The 27,406-nt window shown below is 39.2% G+C and overlaps 1 protein-coding gene across 1 annotated transcript in view; it reads left to right on the plus strand.

The window, feature by feature from the left end:
• Positions 1–6: 6 nt before the first annotated feature.
• The window catches only part of LOC128666072 (protein phosphatase 1 regulatory subunit 32), a 140,325-nt gene continuing 112,925 nt past the window's right edge, over positions 7–27,406 (plus strand). The window contains exons 1-4 of the mRNA XM_053720454.1: positions 7–172; positions 1,614–1,807; positions 26,935–27,044; positions 27,153–27,275. Coding sequence (XP_053576429.1) covers positions 146–172; positions 1,614–1,807; positions 26,935–27,044; positions 27,153–27,275 — 454 coding nt within the window. The 5' untranslated portion in view covers positions 7–145. The remainder of the gene's footprint in view (positions 173–1,613; positions 1,808–26,934; positions 27,045–27,152; positions 27,276–27,406) is intronic.

Consider the following 27,406-nt stretch of genomic DNA (forward strand, 5'->3'; position numbering starts at 1 on the left):
CCGAGCAGCCCGCGCGTACCGGAACTTCCGCCTCACGAGAATCCCGTTACACACACTTCCGGTTGTGAGACCAAAACACCGGAAGTGCAGCAATTAGCAGTGAGAAGTGAGAACTCAGAACTGAGAAGTTCTTAGCATTCAGGGGATGTTTGCTATGGAGCTGATCAGCAGGGTGAGATGGGCAGTCCGGCCGGGGTGTAATTACTTTATACTGAGGGACATATAGTTTGTCAGACTCCCGAGGCTCACAGTACAAATTACCAAGTGTGGCATAACCCTGAAGGTCACAGTACCAATTACCAAGTGTGGCATAACCCTGAAGTTCACCTAGTGCCCAGTACCAAGTGTGGCATAACCCTGAAGTTCACCTAGTGCCCAGTACCAAGTGTGGCATAACCCTGAAGGTCACCTAGAGCCCAGTACCAAGTGTGGCATAACCTTGATGGTCACCTAGTGCCAATTACCAAGTGTGACATAGACCTGAGGGTCACCTAGTGCCAAGTACCTAGTGTGGCATAACCCTAAGGGTCACCTAGTGCTAATTACCAAGTGTGACAGACCTGAGGGTCACCTAGTTCCCATTACCTAGTGTGGAATAGCCCTGAGGGTCACCTAGTGCCCAGTACCAAGTGTGGCATAGCCTGAGGGTCACCTAGCGCCTAGTACTAAGTGTGACATAGCCCTGAGGTTCCCTTTGTGCCTAGTACCAAGTGTGGCATAGCCCTGAGTACCACCTGGTGCCTAGTACCAAGTGTGGCATAGCCCTGAGGGTCACCTAGTACCAAGTGTGACATAGCCCTGAGGGGCGCTTAGTACCAAGTGTGTCATTGCCCTGAGGGGCACCTAGTGCCTAGTACCAAGTGTGTCATAGCCCTGAGGGTCACCTAGCGCCTAGTACCAAGTGTGACATATCCCTGAGGGTCATCTAGCGCCTAGTACCAAGTGTGCAATAGCCCCGAGGGTCACCTAGCGCCTAGTACCAAGTGTGGCATAGCCCTGAGGGTCGCCTAGTACCAAGTGTAGCATAGCCCTGAGGGTTACCTAGTACCTAGTGTGTCATAGCCCTGAGGGTCACCTAGCGCCTAGTACCTAGTGTACCTAGTGCCTGGTAACTAATGTGGAATAACACTGAGGGTCACCTAGCCCCCAATTCCTTAACTCAGTGCAGCCAGAGTGAAGCGCTGTTTGAAAAGAATAGTCTAAGGGGCCGAATTATCAAAGTGCAAGCGGACATGATACTCTGTAGCTGATCATGTCTGCCGCACATAAATAAATGCTGACAGTGTATGCTAGTGAAATGCTTGTGCAATGCCGCCCCCTGCAGATTCGCTGCTTCTTAACTCCCGTTTCCGGCGAGCCTGAAGGCTCTCACGGAAACAATACATTCGGCTGAATACGGGGCAAGTAAACTGAAAAATTGCTTAAAATTGTATGTTCTACCTAAATCTTGAAAGAAAACTGTTGGGTTTCATGTCGCTTTAATTTCCAAATTACCTGCAGAAAATATTTCACCAAAACAAAATCTCATTGCAGAAAGGGAAAAAAAAAATCAGCTTCTGGGGTTATAAATTCACTGGACCTAAAAGTTTCTATCTACCTTCTGTATTCCTTAGAGGTCGCTCCTGTGCTTTCAACTTTTGCGGCGAGGACTCAGTTCAAAAGCAACAAGTAATTCTGGTTCTTATGAGAGTAATATCCAGCTGCCTGTTTGGAAGGAACGTCATAATGAGACACTCGAAAATAAAAGAGCAAGATTAGTGTACGAGAGCAGAAAGAGAGGAATGCTTGAGAACTGTATACTGCTCAGGTAATATGTGTATATATTTAAAATATACATCAGTTTTATTATTCTTAGAAATAGGTTAATATTACTTTAAATGTACATTCTAGTGCAAAAATGGCATGCTCTAATTTGTTAGATCTCTTAATCCATTTGAGCATGTTATTCTTGCACTGTTTATGCTCCAACTCTGTTTAACACATATTTAAAGGGATAGTCTACACCTTGAACATCTTAACGTCTTACATTAGATTAAGCTGCAAACATCCTCCTGCACCTTTTCTATATTATGTAGCAGGAACAGTAAAAAAGTTATTTTAAAATGAATATTGTTTCTGGCCACTTTGAAATAACTGCCAAGCTCCACCCACTGATGCCCTCATGATCTAGGATGCATATGGCATCCAATCACAAAAGGCTCACTAGTTGAATTCAACAGACTGTCAATGCTATTCAGCAGAGTGCATAGATGCAGCCCAGATCGTGATGTCATCAGTGGGCGGAGCTTGGCAGACATTTCAAAGTGGCCAGAAACAGTTTTCATTGTAAAATAACTTTTTTACTGTTCCTGCTGCATGATATAGAAAGGAGTGCAGGAGGCTGTTAGCAGCTTAATCTAAGGTAAGACTTTAAGATGACCAAGGTGTAGACTGTCGCTTTAAATGAACATTGAACACTAAATACATTCTATAAGCATAGTATTGTGGTTATTCCTCACCTCCCTCTAGTCATTGGTGCCGCCATATAGAGGAAGGTGCATGAGATGTATTTAGTGTCCCTTTAACGCCTTGCTCGGTAGCTGCTGGTCCTTAGCTGCAGTGTTCCCAAGTGTGACTTTATCTATGTGTGTTAATAAAGTTAGATCCTCATCCTGCCAACAATACTTAAAGGGACAGTCAAGTCCAAAAAAAACCTTTCATGATTCAGATAGGGGATGTAATTTTAAACAACTTTCCAATTTACTTTTATCACCAATTTTGCTTTGTTCTTTTGGTATTCTTAGTTGAAAGCTAAACCTAGGAGGTTCATATGCTAATTTCTTATACCTCGAAGGCCGCCTCTAATTTAAATGCATTTTGACAGTTTTTAGCCACTAGAGGGCGTTAGTTCATGTGTGTCATATAGATAGCATTGAGCTCATGCAAGTCTATCAAAAGAACTGAAATAAGGGGGCAGTCTGCAGAGGCATAGATACAAGGTAATCACAGAGGTAAAAAGTATATTAATATAACTGTGTTGGTAATGCAAAACTGGGGAATGGGTATTTAAGGAATTATCTATCTTTTAAAACAACAAAAAACATAATTTATGTAAGAACTTACCTGATAAATTCATTTCTTTCATATTAACAAGAGTCCATGAGCTAGTGACGTATGGGATATACATTCCTACCAGGAGGGGCAAAGTTTCCCAAACCTTAAAATGCCTATAAATACACCCCTCACCACACCCACAAATCAGTTTAACGAATAGCCAAGAAGTGGGGTGATAAGAAAAAGTGCGAAGCATATAAAATAAGGAATTGGAATAATTGTGCTTTATACAAAAAAATCATAACCACCACAAAAAAGGGTGGGCCTCATGGACTCTTGTTAATATGAAAGAAATGAATTTATCAGGTAAGTTCTTACATAAATTATGTTTTCTTTCATGTAATTAACAAGAGTCCATGAGCTAGTGACGTATGGGATAATGACTACCCAAGATGTGGATCTTTCCACACAAGAGTCACTAGAGAGGGAGGGATAAAATAAAGACAGCCAATTCCTGCTGAAAATAATCCACACCCAAAATAAAGTTTAACAAAAAACATAAGCAGAAGATTCAAACTGAAACCGCTGCCTGAAGAACTTTTCTACCAAAAACTGCTTCAGAAGAAGAAAATACATCAAAATGGTAGAATTTAGTAAAAGTATGCAAAGAAGACCAAGTTGCTGCTTTGCAGATCTGGTCAACCGAAGCTTCATTCCTAAACGCCCAGGAAGTAGATACTGACCTAGTAGAATGAGCTGTAATTCTTTGAGGCGGAGTTTTACCCGACTGAACATAGGCAAGATGAATTAAAGATTTCAACCAAGATGCCAAAGAAATGGCAGAAGCTTTCTGGCCTTTCCTAGAACCGGAAAAGATAACAAATAGACTAGAAGTCTTACGGAAAGATTTCGTAGCTTCAACATAATATTTCAAAGCTCTAACAGATACCTGGGAAGTTTCTTGTTTAGATGAGAGGCCATCAGATCTATCTCTGGGAGCCCCCACAATTGAACAATCTGAAGAAATACCTCTGGGTGAAGAGACCATTCGCCCGGATGCAACGTTTGGCGACTGAGATAATCCGCTTCCCAATTGTCTACACCTGGGATATGAACCGCAGAGATTAGACAGGAGCTGGATTCCGCCCAAACCAAAATTCGAGATACTTCTTTCATAGCCAGAGGACTGTGAGTCCCTCCTTGATGATTGATGTATGCCACAGTTGTGACATTGTCTGTCTGAAAACAAATGAACGATTCTCTCTTCAGAAGAGGCCAAAACTGAAGAGCTCTGAAAATTGCACGGAGTTCCAAAATATTGATCGGTAATCTCACCTCCTGAGATTCCCAAACTCCTTGTGCCGTCAGAGATCCCCACACAGCTCCCCAACCTGTGAGACTTGCATCTGTTGAAATTACAGTCCAGGTCGGAAGAACAAAAGAAGCCCCCTGAATTAAACGATGGTGATCTGTCCACCACGTTAGAGAGTGTCGAACAATCGGTTTTAAAGATATTAATTGAGATATCTTCGTGTAATCCCTGCACCATTGGTTCAGCATACAGAGCTGAAGAGGTCGCATGTGAAAACGAGCAAAGGGGATCGCGTCCGATGCAGCAGTCATAAGACCTAGAATTTCCATGCATAAGGCTACCGAAGGGAATGATTGTGACTGAAGGTTTCGACAAGCTGTAATCAATTTTAGACGTCTCTTGTCTGTTAAAGACAGAGTCATGGACACTGAATCTATCTGGAAACCCAGAAAGGTTACCCTTGTTTGAGGAATCAAAGAACTTTTTGGTAAATTGATCCTCCAACCATGATCTTGAAGAAACAACACAAGTCGATTCGTATGAGACTCTGCTAAATGTAAAGACGGAGCAAGTACCAAGATATCGTCCAAATAAGGAAATACCACAATACCCTGTTCTCTGATTACAGACAGAAGGGCACCGAGAATCTTTGTGAAAATTCTTGGAGCTGTAGCAAGGCCAAACGGTAGAGCCACAAATTGGTAATGCTTGTCTAGAAAAGAGAATCTCAGGAACTGATAATGATCTGGATGAATCGGAATATGCAGATATGCATCCTGTAAATCTATTGTGGACATATAATTCCCTTGCTGAACAAAAGGCAATATAGTCCTTACAGTTACCATCTTGAACGTTGGTATCCTTACATAACGATTCAATAATTTTAGATCCAGAACTGGTCTGAAGGAATTCTCCTTCTTTGGTACAATAAAGAGATTTGAATAAAACCCCATCCCCTGTTCCGGAACTGGAACTGACATAATTACTCCAGCCAACTCTAGATCTGAAACACAATTCAGAAATGCTTGAGCTTTCACTGGATTTACTGGGACATGGGAAAGAAAAAATCTCTTTGCAGGAGGTCTCATCTTGAAACCAATTCTGTACCCTTCTGAAACAATGTTCTGAATCCAAAGATTGTGAACAGATTTGATCCAAATTTCTTTGAAAAAACGTAACCTGCCCCCTACCAGCTGAACTGGAATGAGGGCCGTACCTTCATGTGAACTTAGAAGCAGGCTTTGCCTTTCTAGCAGGCTTGGATTTATTCCAGACTGGAGATGGTTTCCAAACTGAAACTGCTCCTGAGGACGAAGGATCAGGCTTTTGTTCTTTGTTGAAACGAAAGGAACGAAAACGATTGTTAGCCCTGTTTTTACCTTTAGACTTTTTATCCTGTGGTAAAAAAGTTCCTTTCCCACCAGTAACAGTTGAAATAATAGAATCCAACTGAGAACCAAATAATTTGTTTCCCTGGAAAGAAATGGAAAGTAGAGTTGATTTAGAAGCCATATCAGCATTCCAAGTCTTAAGCCATAAAGCTCTTCTGGCTAAGATAGCCAGAGACATAAATCTAACATCAACTCTAATAATATCAAAAATGGCATCACAGATGAAATTATTAGCATGCTGGAGAAGAATAATAATATCATGAGAATCACGATTTGTTACTTGTTGCGCTAGAGTTTCCAACCAAAAAGTTGAAGCTGCAGCAACATCAGCCAATGATATAGCAGGTCTAAGAAGATTACCTGAACATAGATAAGCTTTTCTTAGAAAAGATTCAATTTTTCTATCTAAAGGATCCTTAAACGAGGTACCATCTGACGTAGGAATGGTAGTACGTTTAGCAAGGGTAGAAATAGCCCCATCAACTTTAGGGATTTTGTCCCAAAATTCTAACCTGTCAGGCGGAACAGGATATAATTGCTTAAAACGTTTAGAAGGAGTAAATGAATTACCCAATTTATCCCATTCCTTAGCAATTACTGCAGAAATAGCATTAGGAACAGGAAAGACTTCTGGAATAACCGCAGGAGCTTTAAAAACCTTATCCAAACGTATAGAATTAGTATCAAGAGGACTAGAATCCTCTATTTCTAAAGCAATTAGTACTTCTTTAAGTAAAGAGCGAATAAATTCCATCTTAAATAAATATGAAGATTTATCAGCATCAATCTCTGAGACAGAATCCTCTGAACCAGAAGAGTCCAAAGAATCAGAATGATGGTGTTCATTTAAAAATTCATCTGTAGAGAGAGAAGATTTAAAAGACTTTTTACGTTTACTAGAAGGAGAAATAACAGACAAAGCCTTCTTTATGGATTCAGAAACAAAATCTCTTATGTTATCAGGAACATTCTGCACCTTAGATGTTGAGGGAACTGCAACAGGCAATGGTACATCACTAAAGGAAATATTATCTGCTTTAACAAGTTTGTCATGACAATTATTACAAACAACAGCTGGAGAAATAGCTACCAAAAGTTTACAGCAGATACACTTAGCTTTGGTAGATCCAGCAGGCAGTGGTTTTCCTGTAGTATCTTCTGGCTCAGATGCAACGTGAGACATCTTGCAATATGTAAGAGAAAAAACAACATATAAAGCAAAATAGATCAAATTCCTTATAAGACAGTTTCAGGAATGGGAAAAAAATGCCAAACATCAAGCTTCTAGCAACCAGAAGCAAATGAAAATGAGACTGAAATAATGTGGAGACAAAAGCGACGCCCATATTTTTTGGCGCCAAATAAGACGCCCACATTATTTGGCGCCTAAATGCTTTTGGCGCCAAAAATGACGCCACATCCGGAACGCCGACATTTTTGGCGCAAAATAACGTCAAAAAATGACGCAACTTCCGGCGACACGTATGACGCCGGAAACGGAAATGAATTTTTGCGCCAAAAAAATCCGCGCCAAAAATGACGCAATAAAATGAAGCATTTTCAGCCCCCGCGAGCCTAACAGCCCACAGGGAAAAAAGTCAAATTTTTGAGGTAAGACAAAATATGATAATTTACAGCATAATCCCAAATATGAAACTGACTGTCTGGAAATAAGGAAAGTTGAACATTCTGAGTCAAGGCAAATAAATGTTTGAATACATATATTTAGAACTTTATGAATAAAGTGCCCAACCATAGCTTAGAGTGTCACAGAAAATAAGACTTACTTACCCCAGGACACTCATCTACATGATTGTAGAAAGCCAAAACCAGTACTGAAACGAGAATCAGTAGAGGAAATGGTAAATATAAGAGTATATCGTCGATCTGAAAAGGGAGGTAAGAGATGAATCTCTACGACCGATAACAGAGAACCTTATGAAATAGACCCCGTAGAAGGAGATCACTGCATTCAATAGGCAATACTCTCCTCACATCCCTCTGACATTCACTGCACGCTGAGAGGAAAACCGGGCTCCAACTTGCTGCGGAGCGCATATCAACGTAGAATCTAGCACAAACTTACTTCACCACCTCCCTTGGAGGCAAAGTTTGTAAAACTGATTTGTGGGTGTGGTGAGGGGTGTATTTATAGGCATTTTAAGGTTTGGGAAACTTTGCCCCTCCTGGTAGGAATGTATATCCCATACGTCACTAGCTCATGGACTCTTGTTAATTACATGAAAGAAATTCTGTTGTTGACTGTCCCTTTAAATCATTAAATATGCTATATTTGAGTTTTACACATTAGAATGTTCCTTACGTCACCAGGCAGAGAGAAATGCTTCTAATCTGCTCATTGTTATTAGCAGCTCCACTTCTATTTTAACCGGTTACAGGCTTGTGAAATTAGTCACTATTTTGTTGCTGTAATTTATTATCAATAACTTAACTTGTTCAAAGCTCTCGGGGACAGATCCAAACTCTCACGCAGTATATATCCGTGCACTGAAACTATATGTGAATGATCAGACTCTGAGGCCCATTTATTAAAGGTGCGGATCAGGTCCGCAAGACCTCGCTGAATGCGGAGAGCAATACGCTCTCCGTATTCAGCATTGCACCAGCAATCGGCCGCCAGCAGGGGGGTGTCACTCAACCCGATCGTACTCGGTCGGGTTGAATTGTGACAATTCCTGTCCGCCTGCTCAGAGCAGGCGGACAGGGTTATGGAGCAGCGGTCTTTAGATCGCTACTTCATAACTGCTGTTTCTGGCGAGTCTGAAGACTCGCCAGAAACACGGCCCTTCAAGCTCCGTTCAGAGCTTGATAGATAGGCCTCATTATATTAAAATGTGTGTTAAAGGGACAGTCTACAGCAGAATTTATTTTTGTTTAAAAAGATAGATAATCCCTTCATTCCCCAGTTTTGCATAACCAACACAGTTATATTAATATACTTTTTACCTCTGTGATTACCTTGTATCTAAGCTTCTGCAGACTGCCCCGTTATTTCAGTTCTTTGGACAGACTTGCATTTTAGCCAATTAATGCTGTCTCCTGGGTAACTCCATGGGCATGAGCACAGTGTAATCTATATGGCACACTTTAACTAACACCCTCTAGTTGTGAAAAAAAAATCAAGATGCATTCAGATAAGAGGCGGCCTTCGAGGGCTAGGAAATTAGCATATACGCCTACCTAGGATTAGCTTTCAACTAAGAATACCAAGCGACCAAAGCAAAATTGATGATAAAAGTACATTGGAAAGTTGTTTTAAATGACATGACCTATTTGAATCATGAAAGTTTTTTTTGGACTTGACTGTCCCTTTAAGTATTGTTGGCAGGATGAGGATCGGACTTTATTAACCCACTTGAGAACACTGCAGCTAAGGGCCAGCAGATACCGATCAAGGCGTTAAAGTTGTTTAAAATTACATGTCCTGTCTTTTCTGAATCATGAAAGTTTATTTTTGACTTAACTGTCCCTTTAAATTAATAGGGGCTGAGGCGCTGCTCTAAATGAGAATTAATATGATATAGTTTAGCTTATAGGGAAGTAAAATTCAAAATTAAATTTACTTGATTCATTTAGAGCATGTAGTTTTATAAATATGTTATAATTCTCTTGGTATCCTTTGTTTTAAAGCATATCTAGGTAGACTCAGAAGCAGCAATGTGCTTCTGGGACCTAGCTGCTGATTAGTGGCTGCACATATATGCCTCATGTCATTGGCTCACCAGGTGTGTTCAGCTAGCTCACAGTAATGCATTGCTGTTTCTTTAAAAATCGGAGTGCAGCAATTCAATGTTGACTTTAGTGTTCCTTTAACAAAAGCTCAGTATGTGGCGTACGTGTGTACATGCTTTGGAACAAAAAGGTGCAACAACACTACACTAGTGTAGAGGAGATGCTAGTATCAATGGATTAATTTCCTTTAGGTTGAGTACTTATGCATAAATTAACTTGAGAGACAAAATCAACATAGAAGTTGAAAAAAGTATGCATCTATTAGCACTTCATTCTCTTTATCTGGAATTATAATTTGGACATCAATTGGGAATTGAGGTTAGGTGATTGTAGTTAAAATTTAACCTTTATTGGTTTGATTAAAAAAACAGAACACAACAACATAGAGTTTTAAAAGCACAAAATAATTTAGACCTGTAGAACGTGTTGTCTAACCACTCCTTGGTGGTATAAGTATTGTAATAGTATACCCCTTGTCCCTTAGTAGAGAAACACTGAGTTAGATTTGAAGTGTGGTGGGATAAATATGGGGATAGAATTTTGATGTCTCCTGAGAGGGTAGATTGGTCAAGTGATTGATCTGAGTTGGTATCACAGAGTGGGCAAAATTTGCATAGTTAGGTTAAAATTGCTCAAAGGTCAGTTAAGTGCTTACTGTTATATCAGATCAGTTAAATAGAGTCGTTTTATCCTCCTCTTTATTATAGTTTTACTGACAATGATAGTTATTTTACTATCAGGGTATTTACACTCTGACTGAAGAACAAATGTATAGAGATAGATGTGGATACAGTAACCACAATTGTATATAATAATACTTATTGTCACACAATGTCTTTTGTCAGTGGCTCATACCGTCCAATGTGCAATAAACTCGCCTAAAATCTTTGTTTATGTTGACAAAGATTTATGATAGATATCTTATTTAGGTGGTTATTATCAAGGATAATATTGGATTGTTAGGTGAGGTTCCATATATTGGGTAATTATGTCTGATACCTAATGATTTTTATAATAGGATGTCTCAGGTCTGTTACTCTAAATATTCTTTAATTCAATAAGAATCACTCGTATCACACTTATACAAGTATAAGTAAATTAAAATACAGGTTGCTATTGAATGCAGTATTTTAGTTGTGTTTAGATTGCCTTGTAACTGCAATCTTACTTGTATTTAGTTTTTATTCTGATAGTAAGTAACAGCTAACACACACTGATTTTCAGTCTGTTGGTTCACTCAGTGACTTGATATCACTCTCGCGGAATAGTAGAAATTTGAATCTTGATAATATGCGCTAGATTTGTTATACTGAAGCTTAGTTACACCACCCTGTTGTGTGGAATATTATCCAAAAAACTCCAATGCGTTATACTTTGTAGCTGAATTGTTGCATAAACATAATGTATCAGTATTAACAATCCTATATAAACCATATAAAGACGATTATTAGACTTAAAGCCTAGATAGCTACTAAAAGGCGTTACCGTTGGTAAAGAGCGTCTATAGGCACCTATATATATACGGTGCTTAATTGTATCTTTATAGTTAGGATACTAAGTGGAGGCTGATGTCTGTTTAAACATTGTATTTCATTACAGATTTGCATGCATTGGTTGCTAATTGCATACTGTTGCAGTATTGGAGGGTTATTCAAGATGTGGGCTCCCTGGATAATATTCTTAAATATTAAGTTTGTATAGTTAGTTAATAATATGGTCAGTTTGTGGGTCGCTTTGTTAATATAGCGAACACTTATTAACTACACATCACACATATCTCAGATTTACATCTCCATTATTTATATATATATATATATAAACTAAATATCACGCATATCTCAAATTCACACCACAATAATTTTTATCAAAATTGGTACAGCGCTATGTTGCTGTCAAAAGGAGTGGTAGCAACTGGTTATACTATATTGTTCAGTTAGCAGCCATGTGGCTATTATTAGCGGTCAAAATCTTTTGCTAAGTTTAAAAGATAATGGGGGTTGAAAGAGGTTCAACACCCTTCCCTGATATGTTTCGCCGTCTTAGTTAAGGCTTTTTCGAAGGTGGCGCGCGCTCGCGCCTCTGGGTGTTTATCACCTTTGCTCCGCCCCTGTTTTCAATCTAAAGCCAATGCGAGCCATCCTAACTAGAGGAGGCACGGAAATCAAACATATACAATGTTACTGCAGCATTGATTGGTTGCTGAGGAAATTAGCTGTATTGACAGATTCAAAGGGAATGATTGTATATTATACACGTAAATCGCTGCCTAATACATAAAGAAACCATAAATAATAGAAATGAACATAATAAATGTGGGATGAATTTTGCAAATTAATATGATGGTTTTGTTTATAAGAATAGGAGCATTTTATATTTTGATATTGTTGTTTTTAGTTATTTTTGGTATTGTTTATTGTTGGTTTTTGCCAATATAATGAAAGACATTATTACAAGATGATTATACCTAGATGATTGATTTGTGTAATACTGATCTCAATATGGGTCATGTGGGGGCTGTACTAAATTGGAAAATAAAGGAAAGAAGAGGGAAGAAAGGAAAGGGGAAGTTGTAGTGAGATAGGGCTATTGTGACATGAAAGTGCAGAAGGCACTGGGAATTGCTTAAAATAATAGTGATCATAAATGGGGGATGCGATCTAAAGCAACTTATTCGTATGTAAAGCCATACGGATATAATATGGTGAAAAAAGTGAACTAGTGTGAAATACTTAGACAAAAATAGTGACATTAAATGAAGATGATCATAATCAACTTTTGGTACCAATGTGATTTACATTGGAAACATGTGTCAACATGAATTGGATATATTATCTCAGTGGTTGAGATTTGAACCTGTGCAATTAAATATTATGGACCTTCCTATCGTTGATTTTGAGTGCTCTACTGTATAGTAGAGTTCTCATATGTGATGGGTACTTAATGAAGTGTACAGGCATTGAGAAAAAACGTGTGGTCACGTGGAGGGGTGAGAATGTGAGGGAATGTTGAAATGAAAAATAATAATCTAATCTAGGTAGTACAAGTATCTTTCGGAAATATAACATGATAAAAATTTAATAAGTTAGTTTGTCATAATAACATAAATTAGAAAAGTTCTATTGTTAATTATAATTATATTTAAGCATTTGGACATTTCTGTGAATTTCTGCACATTTAATACATATGGATTAATTTGAAGTTATAGCTGAAGTTTGTTTAAATAACCATAGAGTAATTGTTTAATTAGTTCATTCCTTTAGGATATACACAATCCATCAAATAGATCCATCTGGTTTCCATTTTAAGAAGTGATTTTTCCAAATCACCCCCTCTCAGCCCTAAAGATATCTTGTGTATGCCATAACATTGTAATTCTGAGGTCTTGGATTGGTGATGTTTCATAAAGTGTGAAGCTACAGAAGTAATTTTTCTGTCTTTGGACAAATCTTTAGATGCATTCCGAATATTACGGAGATGTTCCATAACTCTTGTATGGAGTTTTCTCGTAGTCATTCCTATATAGGTCTGCGGACAAGTATATTGTAGAGCATATATGACTCCCATGGTGTTACAACTTATGTATGTTTTTATTGGATGTTGGTTGCCGAATCTATCAATAATGGGTTTTTTCTTGTTGATCATATGGCTGCATGTAGAGCAGCTGCCACAGGAGAATGATCCCTTTTCCGTTGGTCTCCGTTGAGAATTTTTCTTGATATAATGACTTGGGCTAAGTATTTCTTTCAAATTGCGAGAACGTCTGTATCCAATGTCAGGTTTGTCTCCAATGAATTTTACTAGATTTTCGTCTAGTTGTAATAGATGCCAGTTTTGACGAATTATGTCTGCAATCTGATTTGACTGATCATTGTATGTCAGTATTAGACGTGTTTTCTGGTCAGTTTTTTTAGGTTTAACTTTTAGTAGATCAGCCCTAGGAGTTCAATAGGATCTGCTTTTGGCTTTCCTAATAGATCTTTTGCTGTACACTCTGGCAAGTAGTCTCTTTTCTAGTTCTAATGCTCTAGTTTTAAAAGTTGCCTCATCAGAGCAGTTCTGTCTCATTCTTAGAAATTCACCTACTGGTAAGGACTTGGTGGTATTTGGTGCGTGAGCACTTGTGGCATATAGAACATTATTTGTAGCAGTCTTTTTCTTGAAAAGATCAGTACTTAGTCATGTATCAACAACAATATCAAAATATAAAATGCTCCTATTCTTATAAACAAAACCATCATATTAATTTGCAAAATTCATCCCACATTTATTATGTTCATTTCTATTATTTATGGTTTCTTTATGTATTAGGCAGCATTCAAGGCAGCGATTTACGTGTATAATATACAATCATTCTCTTTGAATCTGTAAATACAGCAAATTTCCTCAGCAACCAATCAATGCTGCAGTAACATTGTATATGTTTGATTTCCGTGCCTCCTCTAGTTAGGATGGCTCGGATTGGCCTTAGGGGCGGAGCAAAGGTGATAAACACCTGGAGGCGCGAGCGCCACCTTCGAAAAAGCCGCAACTAAGACGGCGAAACATGTCAGGGAAGGGTGTTGAACCTCTTTCAACCCCCATTATCTTTTAAACTTAGCAAAAGATTTTGACCGCTAATAATAGCCACATGGCTGCTAACTGAACAATATAGTATAACCAGTTGCTACCACTCCTTTTGACAGCAACATAGCGCTGTACCAATTTTGATAAAAATTATTGTGGTGTGAATTTCAGATATGCGTGATATTTAGTTTATATATATATATATATATATATATATATATATAAAAATATAAAAATAATGGGGATGTGAATCTGAGATATGTGTGATGTGTAGTTAATAAGTGTTCGCTATATTAACAAAGGGACCCACAAACTGACCATATTATTAACTAACTATACAAACTTAATATTTAAGAATATTATCCAGGGAGCCCACATCTTGAATAATGCTCCAATACTGCAACAGTATGCAATTAGCAACCGATGCATGCAAATCCGTAATGAAATACAATGTTTAAACAGACATCAGCCTCCACTTAGTATCCTAACTATAAAGATACAATTAAGCACCGTATATATAGGTGCCTATAGACGCTCTTTACCAACGGTAACGCCTTTTAGTGGCTATCTAGGCTTTAAGTCTAATAATCGTCTTTATATGGTTTATATAGGATTGTTAATACTGACACATTATGTTTATGCAACAATTCAGGTACAAAGTATAACGCATTGGAGTTTTTTGGATAATATTCCACACAACATGGTGGTGTAGTTAAGCTTCAGTATAACAAATCTAGCGCATATGATCAAGATTCAAATTTCTACTATTCCCAGAGAGTGATATCAAGTCACTGAGTGAACCAACAGACTGAAAATCAGTGTGTGTTAGCTGTTACTTACTATCAGAATAAAAACTAAATACAAGTAAGATTGCAGTTACAAGGCAATCTAAACACAACTAAAATACTGCATTCAATAGCAACCTGTATTTTAATTTACTTATACTTGTATAAGTGTGATACGAGTGATTCTTATTGAATTAAAGAATATTTAGAGTAACAGACCTGAGACATCCTATTATAAAAATCATTAGGTATCAGACATAATTACCCAATATGTGGAACCTCACCTAACAATCCAATATTATCCTTGATAATAACCACCTAAATAAGATATCTATCATAAATCTTTGTCAACATAAACAAAGATTTTAGGCGAGTTTATTGCACATTGGACAGTATGAGCGACTGACAAAAGACATTGTGTGACAATAAGTATTATTATTATATACAATTGTGGTTACTGTATCCACATCTATCTCTATACATTTGTTCTTCAGTCAGAGTGTAAATACCCTGATAGTAAAATAACTATCATTGTCAGTAAAACTATAATAAAGAGGAGGATAAAACGACTCTATTTAACTGATCTGATATAACAGTAAGCACTTAACTGACCTTTGAGCAATTTTGATACTTATATGAATAAGTTATAACTTAACTATGCAAATTTTGCCCACTCTGTGATACCAACTCAGATCAATCACTTGACCAATCTACCCTCTCAGGAGACATCAAAATTCTATCCCCATATTTATCCCACCACACTTCAAATCTAACTCAGTGTTTCTCTACTAAGGGACAAGGGGTATACTATTACAATACTTATACCACTAAGGAGTGGTTAGACAACACGTTCTACAGGTCTAAATTATTTTGTGTTTTTAAAACTTTATGTTGTTGTGTTCTGTTTTTTTAATCAAACCAATAAAGGTTAACTTTTAACTACAATCACCTAACCTCATTCCCCAATTGATGTCCAAATTATAATTCCAGATAAAGAGAATGAAGTGCTAATAGATGCATACTTTCTCCTACATTGGTGTGTCCGGTCCACGGCTTCATCCTTACTTGTGGGATATTCTCATTCCCTACAGGAAGTGGCAAAGAGAACACAGCAGAGCTGTCCATATAGCTCCCCCTCTGGCTCCGCCCCCAGTCATTCTCTTTGCCGCTCTGAACAAGTAGCACCTCCACGGGGGTGGTAAAGAGTATGTGGTGTTAGTTGTAGTTTTTTAATTCTTCTATCAAGAGTTTGTTATTTTAAAATAGTGCCGGTTTGTACTATTTACTCTACAGCAGAAAGTGATGAAGATTTCTGTTGAGAGGAGTATGATTTTAGCACCAGTAACTAAAATCCATTGCTGTTCCCACGCAGGACTGTTGAAACCAGAGAACATCAGTTGGGGGGAACAGTTTGCAGGCTTAACTGCTTCAGGTATGATCAGTCATTTTTCTAACAAGACCATGTAATGCTAGAAGACTGTCAGAAATTCCCTCTGGGATAGGTAAGCCATTTTTTCTTAGAAGTGAAGATAGCTTGCTTTCCTCTCCTTCTGTGTCAACACCAGCTATGCCCGCGCAGGCGATACCCAGTACATCTAGCGCACCAATTGCGATTACTGTGCAACAATTAGCATTTTTTATCCAAACTGCCAGCCTTTCCTAGGAAGCGTGATTGCTCAGTTTTAAACACAGACAATGAGCAAGCAGACGCAGAGGATAATTTATCTGTAGTGCCCTCACATCAAGCTTGGCGGTGAGGGAGGGCCTGTCTGAGGGAGAAATTTCTGACAGGAAAAGTTTCTCAGCAGGCAGAGCCTGATACCATAACATTTAAATTTAAGCTAGAACACCTCTGCGCCCTACTTAAGGAGGTCCTAGCTGCACTTGATGATTGTGATCCTTTGGAGATCCCAGAAAAATTGTGTAAAATGGACAATTTCCTAGAGGTCCCAGTGCACACTGATGCGTTTGCGATACCTAAGATGGCGGATATAGTGACTAAGGAGTGGGAGAAGCCAGGTGTTCCTTTTGTTCCCCCTCCTATATTTAAGAAAATGTTCCCCATTGTTGACCCCAGAAGGGACGCATGGCAGACGGTCCCTAAGGTAGAGGGGGCAGTTTCAACGTTAGCTAAGCGCACAACTATTCCAATAGAGGACAGTTGCGCTTTCAAAGATCCTATGGATAAAAAATTAGAAGGATTGCTTAATAAAATTTTTGTTCAGCAAGGTTTCCTTCTTCAACCAATTTCGTGCATTATTCCTGTCACCACGGCGGCGTCTTTTTGGTTCGATGAACTAGAAAATTCGCTCCAGAAGGAGATTCCATATGATGAAGTCATGGACAGAATTCACGCACTGAAGTTGGCTAATTCCTTTATTTTAGATGCCGCTTTTCAATTAGCTAAATTAGCGGCGAAAAATTCAGGTTTTGCTATAGTGGCGCGCAGGGCGCTTTGGCTAAAATCTTGGTCGGCGGATGTGTCGTCCAAAACAAAATTGCTTACTATTCCTTTCAAGGGTAAGACCCTATTTGGGCCAGAATTGAAAGAGATTATTTCAGACATCACTGGGGGAAAGGGCCATGCCCTTCCACAGGATAGACCTTTCAAAGCAAAAAATAAGTCTAATTTTCGTTCCTTTCGCAATTTCAGGAACGGACCGGCTCCTAGCTCTACAGCCTCTAGACAAGAGGGTAACACTTCCCAGCCCAAACCAGCATGGAAACCATTGCAAGGCTGGAACAAGGGGAAACAGGCCAAGAAGCCTGCTGCTGCTACCAAATCAGCATGAGAGGATAGCCCCCGATCCGGGACCGGATCTGGTAGGGGGCAGACTCTCTCGCTTTGCTCAGGCTTGGGCAAGAGATGTCCTAGACCCCTGGGCTTTAGAGATTGTCTCTCAGGGGTATCTCCTAGAATTCAAGGACCTTCCTCCAAAGGGAAGGTTTCACATGTCTCGCTTGTCTTTAGACCAGACAAAGAGACGGGCATTCTTACATTGCGTAGAAGACCTTTTAAAAATGGGAGTGATACACCCAGTTCCAAAAGCAGAACAAGGACTGGGTTTTTACTCAAACCTGTTTGTAGTTCCCAAAAAGGAGGGAACGTTCAGGCCAATTCTGGATTTAAAGATCCTAAACAAATTCCTCAGAGTTCCATCATTCAAAATGGAAACAATTCGAACAATTTTACCAATGATCCAGGAGGGTCAATACATGACTACCGTGGACCTAAAGGATGCATACCTGCATATTCCGATCCACAAAGTTCACCAAGAATTTTTACAAAGGTGTTAGGATCCCTTCTAGCAGTGCTAAGGCCAAGGGGCATTGCGGTAGCACCTTACCTAGACAACATCTTAATTCAGGCGTCGTCCTTCCACAAAGCGAAGGCTCATACGGATATTGTTCTAGCCTTTCTAAGGTCTAACGGGTGGAAGGTGAACGTAGAAAAAAGTTCTCTGTCCCCGGTCACAAGGGTTCCCTTCCTGGGAACAATAATAGACTGGGTAGAAATGAAAATCTTTCTGACGGAGGTCAGGAAGTCAAAACTTTCAAATGCTTGTCGAGTTCTTCATGCCATTCCTCAGCCTTCTGTGGCTCAGTGCATGGAGGTAATCGGTCTAATGGTTGCGGCAATGGACATAGTCCCTTTTGCCAGAATTCATCTAAGACCATTGCAACTGTGCATGCTCAAGCAGTGGAATGGGGATTATGCAGATTTGTCTCCCCAGATACAAATGGACCAGAAAACCAGAGACTCGCTCCTCTGGTGGTTGTCTCAGGATCACATGTCTCAGGGAATGAGTTTCCGCAGACCAGAGTGGATCATTGTCACGACCGACGCCAGTCTCTTAGGATGGGGCGCGGTCTGGGACTCCCTGAAAGCTCAGGGTCTATGGTCTCGGGAAGAATCTCTTCTCCCGATAAACATTTTGGAACTGAGAGCGATATTCAATGCGCTCCTTGCTTGGCCTCAACTAGCGGAGGCCAAATTCATAAGATTTCAGTCGGACATCATGACTGTAGCGTACATCAATCATCAGGGAGGAACAAAGAGTTCCCTGGCGATGAGAGAAGTATCCAAGATCATCAAATGGGCGGAGGATCACTCCTGCCATCTATCTACAATTCACATCCCAGGAGTAGACAACTGGGAGGCGGATTATCTTGAGTCGTCAGACTTTCCATCCGGGGGAGTGGGAACTTCACCCGGAGGTTTTTGCCCAGTTAACTCAACTATGGGGCATTCCAGATCTGGATCTGATGGCGTCATGTCAGAACTCCAAGGTTCCGAGCTACGGGTCCAGGTCCAGGGATCCCAAGGCGACATTGGTAGATGCCTTAGTGGCGCCTTGGTCGTTCAATCTATTCTCCTCCCCAGGCTAGTAGCCAGGATCAAACAGGAGAAGGCTTCGGTAATTCTAATAGCTCCTGCGTGGCCACGCAGGACTTGGTATGCAGACCTGGTGAATATGTCATCGGCTCCACCATGGAAGCTACCTTTGAGACAGGACCTTCTAGTACAAGGTCCATTCGAACATCCAAACCTAGTTTCTCTGCAACTGACTGCTTGGAGATTGAACGCTTGATTCTATCTAAGCATGGGTTTTCGGAATCGGTTATAGATACTCTGGTTCAGGCTAGAAAGCCTGTAACCAGGAGAATTTACCATAAGATATGGCAGAAATATCTCTATTGGTGCGAATCCAAGGGTTACTCATGGTGTAAAATTAGTATTCCAAGGATTCTTTCCTTTCTCCAAGAGGGATTGGAGAAAGGTCTGTTAGCTAGTTCTTTAAAAGGACAGATATCTGCTCTGTCTGTCTTGTTGCACAAACGTCTGGCAGCCGTGCCAGATGTTCAGGCGTTCGTACAGGCGTTAGTCAGAATCAAGCCTGTCTACAGACCTGTGACTCCTCCATGGAGTCTAAATTTAGTTCTTTCAGTTCTTCATGGGGTTCTGTTTGAACCTTTACTTTCCATAGATATTAAGTTACTATCTTGGAAAGTTTTGTTTTTGGTTGTTATTTCTTCTGCTAGAAGAGTTTCTGAATTGTCTGCTTTGCAGTGTAATTCACCCTATCTGGTGTTTCATACAGATAAGGTAGTTTTACGTACCAAGCCTGGTTTTCTTCCAATAGGAATATTAACCAGGAAATAGTTGTTCCTTCTCTGTGTCCTAATCCAGTTTCTAAAAAGGAACGTTTGTTACACAATCTAGATGTGGTTCGTGCTTTAAAATTCTATCTAGAAGCAACAAAGGATTTCAGACAGACATCCTTCTTTGTTTGTCGTCTATTCTGGTAAGAGAAGAGGTCAGAAAGCTTCTGCTACCTCTCTTTCCTTCTGGCTAAAAAGCATCATCCGATTGGCTTACGAGACTGCTGGACGGCAGCCTCCTGAACGAATGGGCTTTCAAGAACGAAGCTTCTGTTGAACAGATCTGTATGGCAGCGACTTGGTCTTCACTGCATACATTTGCAAAATTTTACAAATTCGATACTTTTGCTTCTTCGGAGGCTATTTTTGGGAGAAAGGTTTTCCAAGCAGTGGTGCCTTCCGTTTAGGTTACCTGACTTGTTCCCTCCCTTCATCTGTGTCCTAAAGCTTTGGTATTGGTTCCCACAAGTAAGGATGAAGCCGTGGACCGGACACACTAATGTAGGAGAAAACAGAATTTATGTTTACCTGATAAATTTCTTTCTCCTACGGTGTGTCCGGTCCACGGCCCGCCCTGGCATTTAGTCAGGTTTAAAATTTTTATTTTTTTGTACACTACAGTCACCACTGCACCCTATGGTTCTCCTTTTTCTCCTAACCGTCGGTCGAATGACTGGGGGGCGGAGCCAGAGGGGGAGCTATATGGACAGCTCTGCTGTGTGTTCTCTTTGCCACTTCCTGTAGGGAATGAGAATATCCCACAAGTAAGGATGAAGCCGTGGACCGGACACACCGTAGGAGAAAGAAATTTATCAAGTAAACATAAATTCTGTTTTTTTCAACTTCTATGTTGATTTTGTCTCTCAAGTGTGTACATGCTTGTCTGTATGTGCATGTGTGTTTATGCGTGTCTGTGTGTGCCTGTGTGCATACGTGTGTGTCATGCTTGTCTGTGTTCATTTGTATGTGTAGTCAACAAAAGTGTATTCCAGCCTCCAAAGTTTAAAAAGAACCTTTATTATTTCACATAGGGTCCTCAGAAATAGAAATTACAACGTTTCAGGCCTGCTATAGGCCCTTAGTCATGTACACTTGAAAATACACAGGTTAATGACTTTATATACCCTCACCTGTCACCTATTTCCATGTGTGCAACCAATTGCACAATAGTGACATCTTGTGGATGCAGACGATAGCACATCCGAACTTTGTTTTATTTATATGATCACATGAAAATAATTTTTACATATAAATAGAACTATAAAACATAAAACCCATATATACATTTTAAAAGAGGAATATTGCACATTATTAGCAGATTTATCCCAAATAAAGAAAATAATGTATATCTATACTTACAGTATTGTAAAGTTGATACAGACCAATTAGATTTAAAGAAACAGGCTCCAATCAAAATCCTTATTCATACCCTTGGGTATGAGGGCTTCCAATTTAAATATCCAAAACATCTCTCTAATTTTTAAAAGGCGTTCTGTATCCCCACCTCTCCTTGGCCTATCCACTTGTTCTATAATTTGGAATCTTAGTTGGCTAATATTATGACCCATAGAGAGAAAGTGAGAGGATACTGGAGCGTCTTTGTTATTACATCTGATATTAGATTTATGTTCTGTTATCCTCTCCCTTACCTCTCTACAGGTCTCGCCAATATAGATTAGGCCACATGGACACTTGATAAGATAAATAGAATAAGTTGCCCTGCAGGTTAAGTATTTATTTGGAACTTTTTCCCATTTGTTGGATGATGAAAATATTCTCCTTTTATCTTTGAGCTGCAATTACTGCTGCTAAGACATGGATAACACCCGCTTCTTTTTGGACCTATTGTTCTCTGAAAACTTTCTTTACTACTGCCTATGTCAGTATGCACTAAAATGTCCTTGATATTCTGGTTCCTTTTATAGGCTACCATTGGACTTACTTTGACTTCATTAACTAGGGGGTTGCAGTCTCTCAGAATATGCCAATGTTTTTTTAGTATACCCGTTATTTTTTGACTAAGTCTATTAAATTGGGTAACAAAAATCATATGATTTACCTCCTGTCTCTTGTCCTTCTTGGTTTGTATTCTATTATTAGTAACTGTAATGAGTTGTTCAGGAATTAATGCAGGGTGATAATTTCTATTAAGAAATTTATTGGCCATTTGTTCCAATCTATATTTGCACTTAGTCTCATCTGACACTATACGTTTCACCCTGGTGAACTGACTTTTTGGAATGTCCTTGACTATATTGTCTGGATGACGACTCCCATATTGAAGCAAATTATTTCTGCCTGTACTCTTTATGTGAAGATCCGTTTTTAGAAAACCACCCTCAACATACACATATGCATCTAAGTATTCAATACCAATCTCACTTATATTCAAAGTAAATTTTAATCCTCTGACCGAATTGTTCAGATCTTGGACAAAAGACAATGGGCTACCAACGTCGCCCCCACACGCCAAACACATCATCTATGTAAAAAAATATAATTAGTGCGCCAACGGTCTTGAATCTGCTATCAATATAAATGTGATTATAAAGTGTATATAAAAATGACAATCATAAAGTGATAGTTACAAAAATGGGACCAAATAGGAACCAGATAATGTGATTCCTAGGTCGAAACTCAGATGACAATAAGTGATAGTGAGTTAATGTTGTCTTGACAATGTACTCCTTATCAGAATTAAAATACAAAGCAATGGTCATTAATAGACACAATGATATAGTGAGATCGTCCCAAAAAACAAAGTTCTATTAAATACAAATGTGGTGGGCGTTTTGTCCAAATCACAGGAGGCAAGCACTTCTTCAAACGATCCCTGTTGGTGACCCAGGGGTAGATACTAAATAGAAAAGGAGATAAAAGAAGGCGCCAACATAGTGCGGTTACCAATGAGATGGGACACGCAGTGCAAGTAAAACCAAATACTCACAGGATGAAGGACACTTGAAAAGTGTCACAAGTGCCTCCTGGACCCTCAGAGTTGTCCAGCTAACTCCCACTCCACTGTGGTAGTAAGATTCCGCTCGTCTCTGCCAATTTTGGTAGCTACGCTGGTGGTCTCGGCTGCAGTCTGTGTTTCAAAAGGACTGACTTAAGATCCACTCAGATCAGGATGTACAGTTACGGTCCGTGCTCTCCAGAGAGGAGTCAAACAGCAAGGCAAATTTGAAGTTGGTAATATGATGGCAAAATCAAATGTTACCAGTGGTAATGATAAAGAAAGTTCGTGGCTACAATCTTAAAATGTATAAGACTTTAATGGCACAACGTTTCTCGGTCTGTACGTGACCGTTTCCTCAGGTGCATAAGTGTATAATAAAAACACATAAAAACCACGAACTTATAACAATCAGTACGGCGTCCTAAAATGCACACCGCGCATGTATGTAGGTGTGTCCAAATACTGGGAGTTCCAATTGCGTCACCTATCCAATGAGGTGCTTGCACTGATACACACCTCGATGGTTGCGTAAGTAATGAGATATTAACCAATGCGGTACTTATAGTAAACCTCACCACTAAGTTTGTATTTAAAAATAAAAAGGTATTTTGTGATATATTCAAGAGCCGCAATAGGCTCACATTCGCTATAATTCTGATATCTATTATTGAAAAATAACTACCAGATCGGGCACACCTACTATTATTGCACACATTGATTATATTTCTAACCTTTATGCAGCCCATAACTCATCAAATATTATATTCACATATATACATGAATCATTGGTTAAAATATATGGTTAAAATATACATGCAAAATCTTAAAATATAAAATATAAAATCCCCAATAGTATGGCTATATCTAAAACTTCACATAAAAATATATATTTATACATATTGCTAGAAATCGCCATAAAATTATGGGCTGCATAAAGGTTAGAAATATAATCAATGTGTGCAATAATAGTAGGTGTGCCCGATCTGGTAGTTATTTTTCAATAATAGATATCAGAATTATAGCGAATGTGAGCCTATTGCGGCTCCTGAATATATCACAAAATACCTTTTTTATTTTTAAATACAAACTTAGTGGTGCGGTTTACTATAAGTACCGCATTGGTTAATATCTCATTACTTACGCAACCATCGAGGTGTGTATCAGTGCAAGCACCTCATTGGATAGGTGACGCAATTGGAACTCCCAGTATTTGGACACACCTACATACATGCGCGGTGTGCATTTTAGGACACCGTACTGATTGTTATAAGTTCGTGGTTTTTATGTGTTTTTATTATACACTTATGCACCTGAGGAAACGGTCACGTACAGACCGAGAAACGTTGTGCCATTAAAGTCTTATACATTTTAAGATTGTAGCCACAAACTTTCTTTATCATTACCACTGGTAACATTTGATTTTGCCATCATATTACCAACTTCAAATTTGCCTTGCTGTTTGACTCCTCTCTGGAGAGCACGGACCGTAACTGTACATCCTGATCTGAGTGGATCTTAAGTCAGTCCTTTTGAAACACAGACTGCAGCCGAGACCACCAGCGTAGCTACCAAAATTGGCAGAGACGAGCGGAATCTTACTACCACAGTGGAGTGGGAGTTAGCTGGACAACTCTGAGGGTCCAGGAGGCACTTGTGACACTTTTCAAGTGTCCTTCATCCTGTGAGTATTTGGTTTTACTTGCACTGCGTGTCCCATCTCATTGGTAACCGCACTATGTTGGCGCCTTCTTTTATCTCCTTTTCTACATCATCTATGTACCTGCCACTTTTTTAGATAAAGTTTTACAGCCATTCATTAAAAAAACTACTTTTTATGTTAAAGATACAAATGATTTTTTGTCAAAATTGAAAGATCTTGGCTATATTGGGGAGAAATGTATACTATTTTCGCTGGGTGTCTCCAGCTTATATACTTCTATCAAACATACAAGTGGCATTTCAGCAGTAGAAAATATACTTAGATCTAAAAGTAACTACACTGAAGGGGAGATTTGTTTTTTGATTGAATTACTCTCAATTATACTGTATCATAATTATTTATGGATACATATTATCTGCAAAAACGAGGGACTGCAATGGGCTCCAACGTCACCCCCACATACGCCAACATTTTCATGAATAGCTTTGAGGAATACTTTGTGTACCCTCATGACTTGTTCCAACTCTATGGTGCCTCCTGGTGGAGGTACATAGATAAAAAAAGTCAGTTCACCAGGGTGAAACGTATAGTGTCAGATCAGACTAAGTGCAAATAAAGATTGGAACAAATGGCCAATAAATTCCTTAATAGAAATGATCCCCCTGCATTAATTGCTGAACAACTCAGCACAGTTACTTATGATAGAATACAAACCAAGAAGGACAAGACACAGAAGGTAAATCATATGATCTTTGTTACCCAATTTTATACACTTAGTCAAAAAAGTAACTGGTATACTAAAAAAACATTGGCATATTCGGAGAGACTGCAACCCCCTAGTTAATGAATTCAAAGTAAGTCCAATGGTAGCCTATAAAAGGAACCAGAATATCAAGGACATGTTAGTGCATACTGACATAGGCAGTAGTAAACAAAGTTTTCAGAGAACAATAGGTCCAAAAATAAGCGGATGTTATCCATGTCTTAGCAGCAGTAATTGCAGCTCAATGATAAAAGGAGGATATTTCCATCATCCAACAAATGGGAAAAAGTTCCAAATAAATAAATACTTAACCTGCAGGGCTACTTATTCTATTTATCTTATCAAGTGTCCATGTGGCCTAATCTATATTGGCGAGACCTGTAGAGAGGTAAGGGAGAGGATAACAGAACATAAATCTAATATCAGATTTAATAACAGACGCTCCAGTATCCTCTCACTTTCTCTCTATGGGTCATAATATTAGCCAACTAAGATTCCAAATTATAGAACAAGTGAAAAGGCCAAGGAGAGGTGGGGATAGGGAACGCCTTTTAAAAATTAGAGAGATGTTTTGGATATTTAAATTGGAAGCCCTCATACCCAAGGGTATGAATAAGGATATTGATTGGAACCTGTTTGTTTAAATCTAATTTGTCTGTATCAACTTTGCCATACTGTAAGTATAGGTATACATTATTTTCTTTAATTGGGATAAATCTGCAATATTCCTCTTTTAAAATGTATATATGGGTTTTATGTTTTATAGTTCTATTTATATGTAATAATTATTTTCTTGTGATCATCTAAATAAAACAAAGTTCGGATGTGCTATCGTCTGCATCCACAAGATGTCACTATTGTGCAATTGGTTGCACACATGGAAATAGGTTACAGGTGAGGGTATATAAAGTCTTTTAACCTGTGTACATGACTAAGGACCTATAGCAGGCCTGAAACGTTGTAATTTAAATTTCTGAGGACCCAATGTGAAATAATAAAGGTTCTTTTTAAACTTTGGAGGCTGGAATACACTTTTGTTGACTGGATTGAATTTTGGACGTGGCAGGTCCTTTGTTCCGTGCCCCACAAGCCAAAGGACAGGTGTGCTATTTTCCAAACAGTTTGAGGAATTCATTTTTATGTGTGCATTTGTTCATGCCTGTGTATGTTTGTGTGTGTGCATGCATGCCTGTGTGTTTGAGTCTGCATGCGTATGTGTGTGTAATGCGTGTCTGTGTACATTTGTATGTGGGCATACGTGCCTGTGCATGTTTGTGTGTGTGCATGAGTATGTGTAGATGCCTGTGTGTGTTGTGTGCATTTATGTATTCAGGCATGCCTGTGTGTATGAGTGTGTACGTACATGTATACACGTCACATACACTCTAGTAGCGTCTTTCACTTATGTGCTCCGATAGGTCTTTAGGCAGAGAGTATTTAGTTGCACAAAAACGCTGTGTCCTCCTGACTCTTGTTGGTTTTTCGTAGACTTTTTTTTTTTTCCATACAATGAAAGCCACAAGTTAACCGTTGCTATCTCCTGTCCTTGTAGCCTGTTTGCAAAGAGATATTTAAACTCTATGACAGACACTCAACTGGCGCAATATGATCGTCTTATCAATGAACCTAGTAATGACTGGGACATCTACTACTGGGCTACAGGTACGGCTCCCATATTTCACTTAGCAATCTTTTATCATTCTGCCCCTAAACATATTGATAACCTCCCTTCTACCTGCCCTCTCTGTGGGTCTTTACCTCTCTTTTCAGGTGCTCAAGAGCCCCCGGAAGTGTTTAATAATGAAGTGATGCAGATGCTGAAAGAATTTGCCAAAAACAGAGAGATGGAGCAGCGCCTGAGACAACCGGACTTGGAGTACCTGGACCCAGCTCGTACATGATGTGCTGTTGGCTGCAGTATATGAACTGTTCTGCGCATGCGCTGTGCAGGGTGTCTGCAGTATATGAACTGTTCTGCGCATGTGTTGTGCAGGGTGTCTGCAGTATATGAACTGTTCTGCGCA

This window comes from Bombina bombina, chromosome 7, assembly GCF_027579735.1.
Source record: "Bombina bombina isolate aBomBom1 chromosome 7, aBomBom1.pri, whole genome shotgun sequence".
Taxonomy (NCBI): domain Eukaryota; kingdom Metazoa; phylum Chordata; class Amphibia; order Anura; family Bombinatoridae; genus Bombina; species Bombina bombina.